We start from the raw sequence: 18460 nt of genomic DNA, 5'->3' as shown, positions 1-18460 counted from the left end.
GTTGTGACCCTGCTTTATTCATCACTCATCCCCAGCACCCTCCCAATGGCCTGACACAGTTTGTGTTAGTTCTATTACACACGAAGGGGGAGACTTTCTCCATGAGGAATTAGCTGGAGCATTTTGCCATCCAGAAGTCTAAGTCCACTGCAGAATTCAGAATTTCTCCTCTTCCTCTTGCAGTAATTAGTATCCTTACACTCTCACCAGGAGACCTGGTGGCACAGCTGCTAACCAAGAGATTGGCAATTGGAATCCACCCAGGAGCTCCGCAGGAGAAAAGACCTGGCGATCTGCTCCCATAAAGATTACAGTGTAGAAACCCAATGGGGCAGTTCTGCTCTGTCCTATAGGATTGTTATGAGTTGGAATCAACTCAAGGGCACATTACAACAGCAACATACTAACACCCTCCTCTTCAGCTGAAATCCAACAGAAGCTTACAGAATTTTTCTCCCTTATATATAAACCTCTTCAAAAGGCCACCCATTGACAAGCAAGGTAATGACTTTGTTGCCCATTTAAACTAATTAAAAGCAGTTACATAAATGTTTTGGATGTGATTAAGCCCAAGGCACCTGATGGGTCTTTACTGAATGGAATTGATGATTGATTAGTCAAAGGAGCAAGTAGATCAATGGGTTGTTTTTCCACCTGCAGGTGACACCGTCTGGTTGTATGAGGGGAGGGAGTCCTTGATTCCACTACAATTGGATGTTTTGCAATATTGTCCCATGTGGGGAAAAAGTCAAGTCATCTGGCCATTGGGTTGGGGTGAAGGGAGGCAACAAAGCTACCATTTGATTTTGGCAATTACTCCACTTGAACTTCTAATAAGGCACCTCCCTAAATAGGCATCAGGGGAGAGTGGTGGCTCCCTCCTAAGAAGACCCCTCCTCAAAGTTACTAAGTAGATAAACAGGCGTAGACAGAAGCCTCTGCTGGAGTGGTTCCTTCTCCCAGGGTTCATCATCTCTTTTATGTTGTTAATTCAAGTGATTTGGGGTTTTGGTTCTGCTTTGTATGTTTTATTATATGGTTTTGGTTTATTGCTTTTTAAAAAATTGTTTTGTTTATTTTCGGAGATGAAAATGGATGTTCTATGTGACAGCTGAGTTCCTTGTTTCTTTCTTTTGCCCGTGGCTGACTGCATGCTCTCTATTGATGTCTTGTTCCTGGTTTTGACACTGACCATCTTGTCTGTGAAAGGAGGCACTCCGGCGGGCTTGCTTGATAAGAAGAAAGGGAAGTTTGCTTGGTTTAGTCACTCCACAAAAACCCATGGTAATGTTCCCCTGTGCTCTGTGTGTGTAAATCTGTGTTGGTGCACACCCGACTGGATGGGAAGGCGTTTCTCTTGATGGTTTGTGATGCAGTGGTCATGTGTGTGTGCATATGTATGTATGTATATGTGTTTGTGTGTATGTGTGTGTTTTGTGAGAGGGATGGTAACCTGCTCCACTCAAAGCCACTGCCTTATAATCTCTTCATATGGAGAAAGTCAGCCGACCTTCTCAAGCAGCTGTTCCTTGGTGGAACCCTTCCCTTGGATAGTGCTGGCCAAGAGTGACACCACTGTAAATGCAAACTTGGCCCTGTCACCAGTAGTGCCTTGATTTGGAAGATGAGATGGTTACCCCTAATGTCCTGGTTTCACCACTCCTAATTTGGTGTTCTTTCCAAGCCCAGCACCACCACCATCACACCACTCCACTAGCACATAAGGGACTCCCTGGGAGCAAAGTGTCACAAAAGCAGATAGCTTTTTATACATTGCTCAGCCCTTCAAACAATAATGCCTGGAGAGTTAAAGGAGCCTTAGATCAGAAATGGCTGGAGATAGGTGGATGGAAAGACTGCAGGCTCTTCAATTTTAAGACTTCTTCATTGGTGTGGACGGAGCAAGGACCCTGGTAGACCCTGAAGGTCTGTCTTCCCAGTTCCCATTGCAAAGGTCTGTCTCACCCACAAGCTCCCTCAGACTTTGGACAGCTAAGTGAGGGTAAATGCTATAAAATTCTACACTACCATTTTGCTACTCACTACCTCCCTATGCGGAGCCCTAGTGGTGCAGTGATTAAGAGCTATGGCTGTTAACCAGAAGGTCAGCAGTTTGAGTCCACCAGCTGCTCCTTGGAAACCTAATGGAGCAGTTCTGTCCTATAGCATCACTATGAGTCAAAATTGACTTGATGGCAACTGGTACTGGTACCTACCTCCCTGTGGGGCAGTTCTACTCTGTCCTGTAGGGTTGCTATGAGTCAAAATTTGATCTGACAGCAATGGGTTTGGTTTTTTTTGGTTTACCTTCCTATGATACCCCAGAGCCTCACTCAGCTTTCAAGAATTTTGTCCTAGAATATAGAGTAGGGAATTAGTCAACACTGGGACAATCAAGATGAACATGGTGCAGGGAGCCATGACACTTGTGTTCCAGTCCCAGTCCTGTATGACCTTGGGCATCACAGTCCTTCTCTAGGCCTCCCTTTCCTTTCCTGTGAGGTGAAGGGAGGAAGTTAGAGCTGAGTGATTTCTAAAGTCCCATCCAGCTCTAAACTTCTATGAAATGATGTCTAGATTTCTTTTTATTCAATCTTATTGAAAAGGAGTCCTAGGTTAGAAAGGTCTCTCCTGCATTACAGTCAAGCATATGGTAAGTCCTGGGATTTCCATTTGTATCTTCCATGTCCTTGAAAGGAGTCTCTTCTCACCCACCTATCCAAAAGAAAAGAAATGGAAAAATCCACATCCATCAACATTATTCATATAACCAGTAGAAGCCTTTCCTGGGCTGTAGCAGCCCTGCGGGGACTTGTCACCTGATGCCACATCCCTTGATGCCATATCCTTGCTAGTTGCAGTTTCTATGGCTGCTGAGGACCAGTAATTTTCTCACCCAATGAAGAGCTCTGTTCTGGAAGGAGAACTGAACCAAGACAGATGACGTAACTGACCATTCTAAAGAACAAGGCTTGGCAAAACAAAGGAGCTCGTTGTTGTATCATATTAAAAGGGCAATATAAGGTAAAGAAGAAGAAGAAGGATTTTGAGTTAAACTTTTCTTTGGAAGAATAACAAATAATAAAGGAAATGGCTCCTTTTAAGCCACCAAGCTAGGTTCCAAGCTAGAAAACTCCCATTGCTCTAGAAATCTAACCCACTGCTGCCTTGGAAAGAGGCTTGATATTTAGAAAAGCTGGCTCTAGTGTAGTTAAATGATTTATGTTCCGAGTCAACCTTGAGTTGAGACAGGAGTGTCAAGATTGCTGGAAGGTGGAGGAATATACCTGTAGGCTTTCCTCTGGCCACATATAAGTTCAGTTTTGAGGCTTCCATGCATGTGTTCCTCTATCCCTGGTGTCTGCAGTGCTAGTTTGAATATTAGTGCCTGCTTCTCTATTTCAGGTAGGCTCCTGGATGTAAGAGTCAGGACCCAGCACGTACTACAGGAAGAGACCAGTCCTCCAAGTCCACCTGGTAGTTGATGTAGGCAGCAAGAATGCCCTTTCCACAAAACAACTGATCCCTAAGTTTGGGAATGAAGCCTCTTAGTATTGGTGGGTGGGGAGAAAGAAGAAAAATATTTTCATGAAAGCTTCTCTTTTTATGATGAGCAATGGATACAAATGGAAAAGTTTCCACAGCTGTGAGATGTGTCTGCTTTCCTGTGTACATAAGGCATAGAGTTGAGGGAAGAGAAAAGGAGCAAATAGTTTTTCAAGATGACGCCTACAAGGTAAAATGATCTTATCACCAGATGTTCTCTCACATTCCCACTAATTTACAGCATCCTTGGCAACAAAACTTAACCCAGACAGGCAGCAGACATATGAGTCAAGGAAATTCCCAAACCTGGCCAAGGCAGGGCCAGGGCCTCAACCTGTCACAGCAGCAGCTCCTGCCCCAGCCAGCAGATGCTACCCAGGCTCTCCTCCTCTCAGCCAGCACTCAGTCTTGGTATTGGCGTGTGGCTAACTGACACTCTTCCATTCCTTTTTTCTCCCCGCCCTCAATGCCTTGCTCTTCATCCCTTTGACTTTTGCAGTGAGCATGCCCACAAGTGAGACAGAGTCCGTCAACACCGAAAATGTGGCTGGAGGTGACATCGAGGGAGAAAACTGCGGGGCCAGGCTGGCGTGAGTAGGCACGGCGAACCCGGGGGACTGGGGCTTTTCCTGGGGTGTGGGCAGGGAAGCTGCATCCTGAAGTCAAACTGGGCTGGCTCCTCACTAAGAGGGCCAGAGAACAAGGAAGCAGCAAGAAACAGAAACCTCAGGTGGTGACCTATACTGGGGTAAAGAGGGTCTCAGGATTGAATATGACCCCTAGGTATGGGAGCGAGCCTTCAATTGAGCATTCCTGTAAGGGTCTGACTCTTGAATTTTGAGTCCCTGCTGACCGAAATGTTCGAATACACCCAGAGGTGCCTTAGAAGAAAGGCCCAGAAATCTACTTCCAGAAAATTAGCTATTGAAAATCCTGTGAGCATGTTTCTACTCTGACACACATGGGGTCAACATGAGTCAGAATCAATTCAACGGCAACTGGTTTTGGTTCATCACATTAAAGAAATACAGAGTGTGGGGAAGGGGCTCTGAAGCCTGTTTCTTCCCTGGCCCTTTCACCCTCTCTCACAAGAGATGGCTAGGTTAGTTCCCCTGGGTCCTGCTGACCATCCTTTCTATTCTGATAAATGTGACCTGAAAGAAAAGCACACAGGTTAAGAATGCACACTGGGAAGATGATAAACATGTTGGTTCTTATCTGCAACTCTAAGTTAACCATTTAATGAAGGGAAACAGAGGTGCCCAAAATGCAAAGTTAATTAAAAAAACTGATCTGCACTTAGCCTGGACTACAGCCATTCCCCTCCTCCAGCATAAGCCCATGTGTATATGTCCACATGTACCTGTTCCCTGGGTCACATCTCAGTCCCTGACTTTGGCCTGGGACTGGACCAAAGGCTAGTGTCAATAGGAAGCATTGATACAGAGACTATCACAGTCACTCATTTTAGTTCAGTCTTAAAACTGGAAACAAGCAATCCCTGTGAAATGCCTCTCTCCTCCCTCCCAAAAGAAAAAAAAATCATTTAATTGCTAAAAATAAGCAGACTGCTGGTTTAAATACCAGTGTCCCAGAAAGCAGAGCGACCTTGAGCATGAGACCTCCTAGAGCATTCAGGTTCCGCTTTGGAAAGTCTCCACTTGGGGGATGAGAACTACAGACTCACCCTAGTCACCAAAAGGAACTGCAAACAAAAGGCTCTAAGCAGTTTCTAAATCGTTGCATCATCAGTGGAATAGCATCTTGTTTCACTCTTCCTCTTGAAATGGCTCAATAATCCGGGCAAACCCCAACCCAAAAAGGTAAGCCATAGGTAAGTCTAGACCTAAGTGATGCCAGCCTCGAGAATGATCTCCCAGTCAAAGGAGAAGGGAAAGCAAAGGCTTAGAAACAGACCAGCTCTCAGAACCTCTATTTCCAGGATACATGGGGCCTCAGAATCACTCACTCTGACAGTGGCACCAGGGAGTCTGCACTGCAGGTTTCTCAGCATTGTTGGGAAGCAATTATTGTCAAAATGTTGCTAAAATATGGTGCTAATTACGTTTTTTAAGCAGCAGTCCAAGCCTTTTTCCTCTTCTCTTCTTTTAGAATCATACAGAACAAGCTTTTCAGTTTCTGAAAGTGGGCCCCAGACACTAGGGAAAGGCGTATAGGAAGCCTTCAAAGCCCATCAGTTTTAGGCCTTTGTGTTGTCTTATCACCAAGAAGTGGATTGAAGAGAAGATGATTAAGGACTCCGCAACTCTGATTTTTGAGCATGGCCCAAGTGGTAGACCAGGAGGGCCTGGGGAGCTGGCACCAGGATGTCACTTGAGAGTACATTTCAGGAGAGCATGAAGGCTCTGTTGGAAAAAGAACATGATGTTCCCCCAGAGAGGGAAGCTAGAGCTTAGAGGAGCTCTGTAGAAAGTGTCCTTGTATTGTTGTCCCCATGAATATCCACATTTCTGCATCCACTCTGTGCATATAAAATACCCAGTCACAGTGTCAGAATTATAATATGTACTTAATAAATTATGGTCTTTTCCCATTCACCGCCCCCTCCCCCCATCCTCCAGATAATAGGACTGACAGTATTGCTTGTGAGAGAAACAGCATGAGAACAAGCTGGGCGCTGAGACCGAGTGTAACGTTCTGAGTAGGCAGTGATACACCACCATTTTTAAGCTCAGAGTTAAAAGGCTCATAATGTAGTAAAATGAGCTGGGATGAGAATGTACATGTACTGAGCACCTAGATGGGTAGGGGGAGGGAGGATATCAGATGGGCCTTTTGAAGACAGAAAATGGAAATGACACTGCAGATTTAAAGTGGAGCCCGGTCTGAGAAGATTGGACCTGCAGTTATGATGTAGACAGCAGGATATGAAGGCTAAAACTCAACTCTGAACAGAGATGGAGACGCATTCTGAGGTTATCAATATGAAAACTATCAGTGAGGTCATAGGACAAGGGTTGTTCACAGAGAAGTAGAACAAAGGGTGTGAGCAGGATCACTGGCCTAGAAGCCTGGGGAGGAGGAATTTCAAGACAGAGCTGTTTATTTGTACATTCATTCAACGACGTGCCAAGCTTGGTGCTAGCAGTAAAGAAAATTTACACCACTTCATTGGCGCTACAATCTAGTGCAGAAGTAGCATTAAACAAATAGATAGGTGATTACAAATTGGGGTAGGTGTTAAGAAGGAAAATAAATAGTGTAATGTGAGGTTAATAGCCAGAGAAGTGTGTGAGGGGAAAGTGGGCGAGATGAAGTTAGAGATTGGGCAGGGCCTGGTGGACCCCTAAACAGTTTTGGTCTTTATCATGAGAGTGTGAGAAATCACTGAAGTGTTTTAAGCATGTGAGACAGAGTGAGGAGATTGATATGGTTAGTTTGCATTCTTGAAGCATCATTTTGGTGTTAGGAGAATGAGTAGAAGTGAGGCCTGTAGGCATAGAAGTAAAGCAATAGCAGTTACCCAGGTGTGAGATGATGGTGGTTCAGACTGGGGTCATGACAGTGGAGATGGAAAGAAGTGGATGGGTTATTTGTGTGTTCTGGAGGCGTACTCTACAGGACCTGAGGATACACTGATTATGGGAGTTGGATCTCAGTAAGGGAACGGGGGGATAAGAGCCAGCATCTGACACTCACTGTACAAGTTAGACCATGGAAAAGGGAGGAGAAAATTGGATAGTATAAAGAGAAGGCAGCAATGGTCAATTGAAGGGTTGTTTTCAACATAGTAAAGACTAAGGTAATGAAAAAGCCAGTGAAGAGAGAGAGACTAAGGAAGCCGAAGAGCAACTGAGTGAGTTTAGGAAGAAACTGCTTAAGGAGAAGGGAAAATTAATTTCAAGGACACAGCTTAAGGCACTGGGTTTACCCAGGGAGAAGGAGTTCCTTTACCTCTGGGACTAAGTGGACGATGAAAAAAGAGACCTGGCTTCAGGAGTCCTGGGGCCTACTCCCAGTCATCCACCAACTAGCAATGTGACCTTGGACAAAGCACTTCTGCTCTGGCTCTTAGTCTCTTCCTCTGGGAAATGAAAAAGTTGGACTCATCATTGGCTTTAACGTGCTGTCAGTACAGCCCTGGGGTCCTGAGGACCACCTATAGGGGCTACTACAGAAGGGGGACCATTTTCATCTCTTTTATATATTGGACTTCCATGTGAGATTTCATATGAATAAAGTACTTTACAACTTAAAAAATTACAACCCATAGGTCCAGGTGGTATCTAGGGCCCCTTCCAGCTCTCAAAGCCTATAGGTTCTATAAAGAATACAGCCTCAGAAACAAGCTTCAATGAAGAGGGTCAATGATGGGAGTCATAGAAAATGATCTCAGTCATCTCATCGCAAAAGGTAAGGGTCAGGTGTCATACTGTCATACTGATGGACAAGTACAGAAGATTCAAACTAGTGAGTCAGTGAGAGGTCGCTAAAAGATTGTTGAGCAGGGCCGAAGCTGCCCTGAAAATTGACATCGTAAATGTGGAGTCAGCCTCGCGGAACAATTTGACGTATTTTTTGGCAGGCTTTGTAGCCCAAGAGCACTAAAACCAGACAGTGGTGTGAACCAGGTGGGGGTCTAGCCAGGTAGGCCCATCAGAGGCCCAGGCAGTGTGGGAGTCTGCATGGTGTTGAGGGCACTGTTGACATGCCCGTGGGCCAAGCTGAGAACTAGAAGTCAAGTTTGGCATTAACAGGGAGCCTTGGAAGAGGGAGGGTGAGTGGTTGGGAGGATCTGGTGAGGGCAAAGACTGGGTTCAGGGAAAGAGTAAGAGGGATAATAGACAAGGAAACTCTGGTCAGAGACGTGGAGCATTAAGTTCAGCACCTGGTGGCTGGAGCAATGCTGTGTGATGACAAGGTCGTGGGCTTGACTCTTCTAGTAATAATGGCTGTGGGTGGTAATGAAGTCATGGAGTTAAGGAGGCCGAGTCAGACTTACCATAGACATGGATGGTGGATGGTTGACTGCAGTGCCACCTGACTTATATTAAAGGCAAATTTGGGACAATTGAGGGAAATACTATTTCACACAGCAGGTAGTAAATGTATGTTGCTCGTTCCTGTAAGAAGCGGGTAGAGACTGAAAATAGTTCCCAAGAAGTTCAAATATTTGTCAGATAATGACAAATGCAAATTGAGTAAGCGAAACAAAAGAGTTTGGGGTTCGTCTCTAATTCTGAACTTTAATATCAGGGAAGAAAACTATCGTCTCCTAAAAGGTTTATTTTGGAGGCCTCATCAGAAAAAGTATCCTGTATTAAATGAGCTTCAGGTCCAAGCCGGTGGAGCTGTTTTGATGGTCTTGTGTATTTATTACTAATTTTCTCTTTCTCATGCTCTTCTCCAATGATCCACATAAAACACTGGGCAGGAGTTGTACCCTCATTAGAGTAATAATGATAGATAAAGCTAAGAAACCTTCTGAGCAAGCTGTGCATAACCCATTGGGTTTGGAGAAGCTGGAGGTCTCTATTGTTCTGAGGACTTTTTAGAATTGGAGGCAGCTTAAAAACCAGTAAAAGGAAGCATTGCCACAGATGAAGCAGCCCTGCATAAATTCCACTCTAGGAGTAGAATGAGGCCGTGATTCCAAAACACCCACATACTCCCTAGCTGGCTTAGACTGTGGGCCATACCAGCTTTCCAAACCCTGAGCCGATGGTCACCTCTCAGGAGACAAAGGGCTGCCAGCGGGGCATCCCTCTGTTTCCCTGAAGTGTGATCCTGCCATTGGCTTTCCCCAGGATAACGCGGGTACAAAAAAAGCAAGACATTCAGACTTTACAAAGAGTTCTAACCCCAGCTCTCCAAGGACCTGGGGTTTTTCTTAGTGTTCAGACAAATGCCACTTGAGCAATACCCTCTCCCTTCTTAAGGATGATGGTGATTAACGTTTCTGTTGATTACTTATAAATTATGGTCTTTTCAAAGATTTGCCAGTCTTAAAAAGGGATGAATGTTTCAGAGCCAGCGAACCTAACATTATGCTCACGATCCCCTGAGAAAAACAACAACAAAATCATTTGGCAGGTGTGGTATCCGTGGTTATATATCAACTGTAACTAAGTAGAGAAGAAGGTCCTGCTCCATTTCTTTCTGCTCAGAATGTGCTAGAAGGCTAAGACAAGACTCATACTCAATGGCCATGTTTAAAATGGGACCTCATTCCGAACAGTTACCCCCAACTTGATCCTTCCCTGGGCCTATGTCCCAGAGGCCATTTCCTTGGGTGAACTAAACACTCAGACTTAGGTTTCCCAATATGGGAGCCCACTTTTGCTAAAAGTTAACCCACCTGGAGTGAGAGTCAGCCTTACAGGGAACGACAAGTGGTCTGAATAGAAGGGCCCCCCAGAGAAGGTCACTGAGAAATTTCTGAGAGAAAGCCAGGGCCAGGGCCAGGGCCAGGCTTTAGAGACAGACTCTCAAGGCTGAAGGCCAGTCACCTACTTTTGCTTATGTTTAACAGCAAGAAGAGGCAAGCCTGGGGAAGGTCACAAGCCCAGCATGGCCCTGCTGGAGAGGAGGGCAGCCCGGATTCCCCATCACCCGATTAACAGCTGGAAAACATTTGTTTCCCCCATTAAACTATGGTTCTAAATAAAAATTCTTCCCTTGGCTCTGGGTCCCCTCCCACTCTCTTTGTTAACATGTGATTAAACCCTCCAGCCCTAGCAGGCAGCCTTTGGGGGTGGGAATAGGTTATTAGCTAACAGTTCAGAGCAGTAAAGGCACTTGGCTCAGATCCTCAGTGCCCCAGAGATATAATTATCTCATGTACGATGGCTTTGCCACCTGTCACATCTTCTGGTTTAATTTTTTTTTTAATAAAAAATAACACAAGGGGTTGGTGTTTTCTTCCTGTGCAACACAGCTCACTTGGAGCAGAGCTGGGACGACACAGGCTGGCAGCAGTTGCCTCCTGGACTCCCCTCTCCTATTTTCTCTCCACATCTCCACATTTGCCTCTGTCTTCATCCCTTTCTTCATCTCTAACTTGCATGCTGTGTCTTTATGCTTGTCCATCTGAGCATTGTTTCTCCACCTGAAATCTCTCTAGTGGTCACTCCCTTCTGTTGGTACCAAAGCCTTTTCTGATGGTTTGCCTTCAGATCTCTTTTTGGCTCAAGGGTTTACATTCTCTTTCTCTAGCTCACTCTTTCCTCCTCCACACTTCACTTTTACGACCTCACTGTCTGACTCTCTTCTCCAGCCTCCTGCCTCCTTCCAGCCTCCCCTGGACTCTTTCCTGCTTAAACTCAAGGCCTCCTTGAAGGTTCCTCCTTTGACAGGAACCTCCCCTCCCCACACAATGACCTTCGAAGGAGCCACCACCATGCCTGCCCTGCGCTTCTGCCCAGAAGTCCCCCAGGTCTCAGGCTGCACGTGCTTGACAGAGTCCTGGGCTGCTCCTCAGAACCCACACCTGTTTCTTTAGGCCCAGTTTGCAACTTTTGGGCCAGGATTATAGTAGCCTCTCCATTTCCAATTGGCTCCTCCTGCCTTGTCTTCACTTTATAATCCAGCTTAGGCTGGGCTCCTGTGCAGGCAGCAGTGGGGTCTATGTGATGTGCTCCTGCCTATGATTTTTCTGCTGGTGAGATACTCTCAACTTCAGGAGAGGCCTTCCTTCCTCTGTGGCTTTTCTCAGTGGCCAACAAAAGTGCAGTTCTTCCTAGCACGCTCCTTAACATGACCTTATGGAACTTGGTGGGCAGACCCAGGTCATCTGAGAACACGATGCTGTCCTTCTCCCAAGGAGGGCTGACACTTAGTAGATAACAGTTTTGTAGATTTATCAGCTGGGCCAGTTCTCTGCCTCCACATTCAAACACATAAGCATGCCAGAAAAAAAAAAAAAAAAAAAAAGTGCCATCCAGAAAGTGGTGACAAATAGGGCTCTCTCTATCCAAGGTTGTTTTAATTCACACCACACATCCTTCCAGTGCTCACATATAGTTACCAAGCATCTTAGGCTGGGTTCTCCAGAGAAGCAAAACCAGTGAAACATATAGAGAGAGAAAGAAAGACAGAGAGAGAGGTTTATATCAAGGAAATGGCTTACACGGTTGTAGAGTCTGGAAAGTCCCAAGTCCGTGGGTCAGGTGTCAGGCTGGAGGCTTCTCCTGAACCACATAGCTGTAAGGGTTGATGAACCCAAGATGAGCAGGTAAGATGGCAGGCTGCTGGCTCAAGTCCCGAGAACTGGAGGTCAGATGATGATGAGCAGAATACAGGATCCAGAACAGTGCTAAAGTCAGTGAGCTTTGCCAGAAAGTCCATATATATTGTATGCAGGCCACATCCCCAAGGAAACTCAACTGATTGGCTGCTCATAGCAGACCTCATCATAGATGATTACATCATTACGTAACTGCCAAACTACACCATAACTGCCAAACCACACCATAACTGCCAAACCACACCATAACTGCCAAACCACTAAGAATCATGGCCCAGCCAAGTTGACACACAACCTTAACCTTCACATCAAACTTCTCTGGAACTGCAGAACATGTTTTAAATCGAAGAAAGTGTGTGTAAATGATTTGGTAACATTTCCTTCTTCTCTTTCAGCCACCGGATTTCCAAATCAAAGTTCAGGTGAGTGAGATGCACATCGCTCTTCATTCCTTCCATGCCCCAGCACTATCCTCAGCTACCCTAGTGGATGACACAAGGTAATACCTACCAGTTAGGGAGTGGGGGTAAAGTAGGAGGTATCCTTCTAAGCAAGTAACTGCTTTCTTTTGGTGTGGCTATCAAAAATTATGAAATGGTTAAGAGTGATGGTTGAACAACATGACGAACATAATGTCACTGAATTATACGTGTGAAGATGGCTGAAATTGCGATTGTTATGTATATATTTACCACAATTTAAAATAATAAGAAGAGGCTCATGGAGTCAGATCAGGCAAATTATTCAATTTGTTGAGTTATCTGTGATTTTTAATCCTTTTGACAACACCATCCCTAGGAGATTATGAAACCAAATGTGTTTCCCTCCTTTATAAGATGAAATCCAGCTAAAATAATATAAAGTGAACACTTGTTACCTGCTTCATGTGTGTGGAACACTGAGATATGAGCTTTGAGCATTATGGAAAGTGCAATGGATTATGGCCCTGCTTTGCTTCAGAACCTTCCATAGGACCCCATAGTCTTCAGCCTCTAGTCTATCTTTCCAGCCTCATCTTCTCTACTCCCCTTTACATGCTCTTTTTTCCAACCACATGAAACTTTTTGAAGTTACTTGAATATTCCTTGTCTTCTCACACACTGAAGCCCTTTCATGGAATCTTTTTTCTACTGAATCACCATGTCCCCACGTCTTCATCCAAAGAACTCAGACTTTTGTTTAAGAACTACCTCAGATGATACTGCATCTACGATGACTTCTGTGAACTCCCCAGGGAGAGTTATCCACTCCCTTCACTCCATAGTGCCTTTCTCATACCTCTATCACAGCACTTACTAAGCTGCATTCTAATTCTTTGTTCATTGGTCTGTTTTCTCCACTAGTCTGTGCATGCCCCAGAGTAGGCACCACAAGGTATTTATGGAGAGTCTAGCTAACTGCTTCTCCAGTGATTGGCTGTCCATACGTGAATGTTGAAGGAATGGATGGATGAATGTGTGTAGCAGGATTGTGAATTTACTCCCATTGAGCTCGTAGAAGCCAAACAATTTTGATTGTTTTATTTGTTTATACTTGATCCAGTCTTGCTTCTCTAGACTCACCTACTGTGTAGCAAGAGAATAAATGACACTAAAGTTTAGTCCAAGTGGGTAAATATAGTCCAATGCTGTATTTTAGCTAGTGCCTTCAGATGAAATGTTCAGTCTTTCAAATTTCCTTTTCTCCAGTTCCTCTCTAGGATGGAATCTGGATGTATGGAGGTGGAGGGCTTCAAGATCCCAGGAAGTAAACAGGGCTTGGTGAGGACTGGGCCTAGAATCCTTATGAGTCCTCTGGATCCTTGCTTGTCTCTGATATGTGGTAGCTAATCTGGACTGCTTCCAGAATGACTATCTGCTACAATGCATAGGGGCATCCACCATAGGAGTCCACAGGCCCGTCTATTTGCCCCTGCTCTTGAAATCGCCACCTCTGTTCTCTGACCCTAGACCTCTGTTGGTCCACTAACTTTAACACTTCTACACCTCAGCTGAGTTCATAGACGTGTTCGGGTTCTTCACACTTCATGAACAAGCTGTGAGGAACCAGAACCACTATATCAGGCTCATCTACCTACCTGCCTGCCATCACTATCTCTGCACCATCCTGAAGAGAGGTCTAAGCCAAAGACGGCATTCACTCAGGGGCTGTCAGACGCCCCCTTGCCACACCCAGTGACAGTGACATTCTAGACCCAATGTCCCTGGGTTTCCCCATGACTATCTGGTTGTTTCTAAAGCAACCCCCTCTAACTCCTTGAGGTTTGGCCCTCAATGGCTGAGGATTAAATGAGAACTTTCTTCTCTACTTCTGGCACCTTCTTTTTCCCATGTTCCACTGGGTATAGGGGTAATATCGGTAATTCCCATATTACTTCCCCTTCCTCTTTCTCTCAAGCCAAGACCTCCTTACATAAAACTCTAGAATCTGGTCTACCAGATGTATCACTTATTACATAAAAGAGAGTTTTGCCAATATTAAAAAAAAATATACAGGGGGCGGAGCCAAGATGGCGGACTAGGCAGACGCTACCTCAGATCCCTCTTACAACAAAGACACGGAAAAACAAGTGAATCGATCACATACATAACAATCTACGAACCCTGAACAACAAACACGGATTTAGAGACGGAGAACGAACTAATACGGGGAAGCAGCGATTGTTTCCAGAGCCTGGAGCCAGCGTACCAGTCAGGTACGGCACAAGCACAGAGAGCGGCTCCACCCCCCTGAACTAACCCCGGGAGGGGGACCAGCCGGTTCCATGGGTGGCGTGGGACGCAGCCGGTAGGAGAAGTCCCCGGGAGGCAGTGACTGGTCTTGGAGCAGAAAGAGCAGCGTCCGAGCCGGGGAACCGTCCCGCAGGGATTCGGACTGGACGCAGGTACGGCATAAACACGGAGAGTTGCTCCACCCCCCTGAACTAACCCCGGGAAGGGGCCCAGCCGGGTCGCGCGGGCAGCGTGGGACGCAGCCGGTAGGAGAAGTCCCTGGGAGGCAGCGACTGGTATTGGAGCGGGGAGAACAGCGTCCCAGCCGGGACACTCGGTCACGGCACAAGCACGGGGACCTGCTCCACCCATCTGAACTAACCCCGGGAGGAGGCCCAACTGGTTCTCGGGGGCGGCAAGGCCACGCGGCTGGAGGGACAAGAAGTCCCCGGGAGGCAGCGACTGATTTTGGAGTCGAGAGTGCACCGTCCCAGTAGGGGAGCCTTGACGCTGGGCGTGGGGCTGGAAGCGGAGGATCTGACCGTGAATCCAGCGGGCCAGACCCCCTGGGGGCAATCTCCACACAGCCAGCACACATAGGCGACGCGCCCGCGGGAATCTCAGATATAATAGTCATTCCAAGCAAGACAAGCAACTCTGGCTATATTCTGAGGTGCTACTCTCCTATCTCTCTGTTCCCTCCCCCACCCTCCCCAGGCGGCTTCATTAACATCTGAATAGCCTGAGCCAGAGGGAGAACTCTGATAGGGATCTGACTGCATTTTTTTTTTAGCGGATTTTCTGGAAAAACTAGTTTCCCAGTGATGGCTCGGAGACAACAATCCATATCAAACCACTTAAAGAAGCAGACCATGACAGCTTCTCCAACCCCCCAAACAAAAGAATCAAAATCTTTCCCAAATGAAGATACAATCTTGGAATTATCAGATACAGAATATAAAAAACTAATTTACAGAATGCTTAATGATATCACAAATGAAATTAGGATAACTGCAGAAAAAGCTAAGGAACACACTGATAAAACTGTGGAAGAACTCAAAAAGATTATTCAAGAACATAGTGGAAAAATTAATAAGTTGCAAGAATCCATAGAGAGACAACATGTAGAAATCCAAAAGATTAACAATAAAATAACAGAATTAGACAACGCACTAGGAAGTCAGAGGAGCAGACTCGAGCAATTAGAATGCAGACTGGGACATCTGGAGGACCAGGGAATCGACACCAACATAGCTGAAAAAAAATCAGATAAAAGAATTTAAAAAAAATGAAGAAACCCTAAGAATTATGTGGGATTCTGTCAAGAAGGATAACCTGCGGGTGATTGGAGTCCCAGAACAGGGAGGGGGGACAGAAAACACAGAGAAAATAGTTGAAGAACTCCTGACAGAAAACTTCCCTGACATCATGAAAGACGAAAGGATATCTATCCAAGATGCTCATCGAACCCCATTTAAGACTGATACAAAAAGAAAAACACCAAGACATATTATCATCAAACTCACCAAAACCAAAGATAAACAGAAAATTTTAAAAGCAGCCAGGGAGAAAAGAAAGGTTTCCTTCAAGGGAGAATCAGTAAGAATATGTTCTGACTACTCAGCAGAAACCATGCAGGCAAGAAGGGAATGGGACGACATATACAGAACACTGAAGGAGAAAAACTGCCAACCAAGGATCATATATCCAGCAAAACTCTCTCTGAAATATGAAGGCGAAAATAAGATATTTACAGACAAACACAAGTTTAGAGAATTTGCAAAAACCAAACCAAAGCTACAAGAAATACGAAAGGATATTGTTTGGTCAGAGAACCAATAATATCAGATATCAGCACAACACAAGGTCACAAAACAGAACGTCCTGATATCAACTCAAATAGGGAAATCACAAAAGCAAATTAAGATTAATTAAAAAAAAAAAAATACACATAACAGGGAATCATGGAAGTCAACAGGTAAAAGATCACAATAATCAAAAAGAGGGACTAAATACAGGAGGCATTGAACGGCCATATGAAGAGTGATACAAGGCGATATAGAACAATACAAGTTAGGTTTTTACTTAGAAAAATAGGGGTAAATAATAAGGTAACCACAAAAAGGTATAACAACTCTATAACTCAAGATAAAAACCAAGAAAAACGTAACGACTCAACTAACATAAAGTCAAGCACTATGAAAATGAGGCTCTCACAATTTACTAAGAAAAACGCCTCAGCACAAAAAAGTAAGTGGAAAAATGAAATTGTCAACAACACACATAAAAAAGCATCAAAATGACAGCACTAAAAACTTATTTATCTCTAATTACCCTGAATGTAAATGGACTAAATGCACCAATAAAGAGACAGAGAGTCACGGACTGGATAAAGAAACACGATCCATCTATATGCTGCCTACAAGAGACAAACCTTAGACTTAGAGACACAAACAAACTAAAACTCAAAGGATGGAAAAAAGTATATCAAGCAAACAATAAGCAAAAAAGAAGAGGAGTAGCAATATTAATTTCTGACAAAATAGACTTTAGACTTAAATCCGCCACAAAGGATAAAGAAGGACACTATATAATGATAAAAGGGACAATTGATCAGGAAGACATAACCATATTAAATATTTATGCACCCAATGACAGGGCTGCAAGATACATAAATCAAATTTTAACAGAACTGAAAAGCGAGATAGATACCTCCACAATTATAGTAGGAGACTTCAACACACCACTTTCGGAGAAGGACAGGACATCCAGTAAGAAGCTCAACAGAGACACGGAAGATCTAATTACAACAATCAACCAACTTGACCTCATTGACTTATACAGAACTCTCCACCCAACTGCTGCAAAGTATACTTTTTTTTCTAGCGCACATGGAACATTCTCTAGAATAGACCACATATTAGGTCATAAAACAAACCTTTGCAGAGTCCAAAACATCGAAATATTACAAACCATCTTCTCAGACCACAAGGCAATAAAACTAGAGATCAATAACAGAAAAACTAGGGAAAAGAAATCAAATACTTGGAAAATGAACAACACCCTTCTGAAAAAAGACTGGGTTATAGAAGACATTAAGGAGGGAATAAGGAAATTCATAGAAAGCAACGAGAATGAAAATACTTCCTATCAAAACCTCTGGGACACAGCAAAAGCAGTGCTCAGAGGCCAATTTATATCAATAAATGCACACATACAAAAAGAAGAAAGAGCCAAAATCAGAGAACTGTCCCTACAACTTGAACAAATAGAAACTGAGCAACAAAAGAATCCATCAGGCACCAGAAGAAAACAAATAATAAAAATTAGAGCTGAACTAAATGAATTAGAGAACAGAAAAACAATCGAAAGAATTAACAAAGCCAAAAGCTGGTTCTTTGAAAAAATTAACAAAATTGATAAACCATTGGCTAGACTGACTAAAGAAAAACAGGAAAGGAAACAAATAACCCGAATAAGAATGAGAAGGACCACATCACAACAGAACCAAATGAAATTAAAAGAATCATTTCAGATTATTATGAAAAATTGTACTCTAACAAATTTGAAAACTTAGAAGAAATGGATGAATTCCTGGAAAAACACTACCTACCTAAACTAACACATTCAGAAGTAGAACAACTAAATAGACCCATAACAAAGAAAGAGATTGAAACGGTAATCAAAAAACTCCCAACAAAAAAAAGCCCTGGCCCGGACGGCTTCACTGCAGAGTTCTACCAAACTTTCAGAGAAGAGTTAACACCACTACTACTAAAGGTATTCCAAAGCATAGAAAATGACGGAATACTACCCAACTCATTCTATGAAGCCACCATCTCCCTGATACCAAAACCAGGTAAAGACATTACAAAAAAAGAAAATTATAGACCTATATCCCTCATGAACATTGATGCAAAAATCCTCAACAAAATTCTAGCCAATAGAATCCAACAACACATCAAAAAAATAATTCACCCTGATCAAGTGGGATTTA

General features: G+C 44.1%; 1 protein-coding gene across 12 annotated transcripts in view; it reads left to right on the top strand.

The window, feature by feature from the left end:
• The window catches only part of CACNA1C (calcium voltage-gated channel subunit alpha1 C), an 896734-nt gene that overhangs the window by 708371 nt on the left and 169903 nt on the right, over positions 1-18460 (top strand). For 8 of the 12 annotated variants that reach the window (XM_049885094.1, XM_049885093.1, XM_049885097.1 and 5 more), the window contains 3 exons: positions 1210-1284; positions 4046-4136; positions 12148-12174. In XM_049885094.1, the coding sequence (XP_049741051.1) occupies positions 1210-1284; positions 4046-4136; positions 12148-12174 (193 nt within the window). The remainder of the gene's footprint in view (positions 1-1209; positions 1285-4045; positions 4137-12147; positions 12175-18460) is intronic. The other 4 variants (XM_049885099.1, XM_049885096.1, XM_049885101.1 and 1 more) reach the window with 1 other exon arrangement.

The sequence above is a fragment of the Elephas maximus genome, chromosome 4, assembly GCF_024166365.1.
Source record: "Elephas maximus indicus isolate mEleMax1 chromosome 4, mEleMax1 primary haplotype, whole genome shotgun sequence".
NCBI lineage: Eukaryota > Metazoa > Chordata > Mammalia > Proboscidea > Elephantidae > Elephas > Elephas maximus.
Note: the sequence above shows the minus strand (reverse complement) of the source record. Positions and strands in the feature narration are given on the sequence as shown.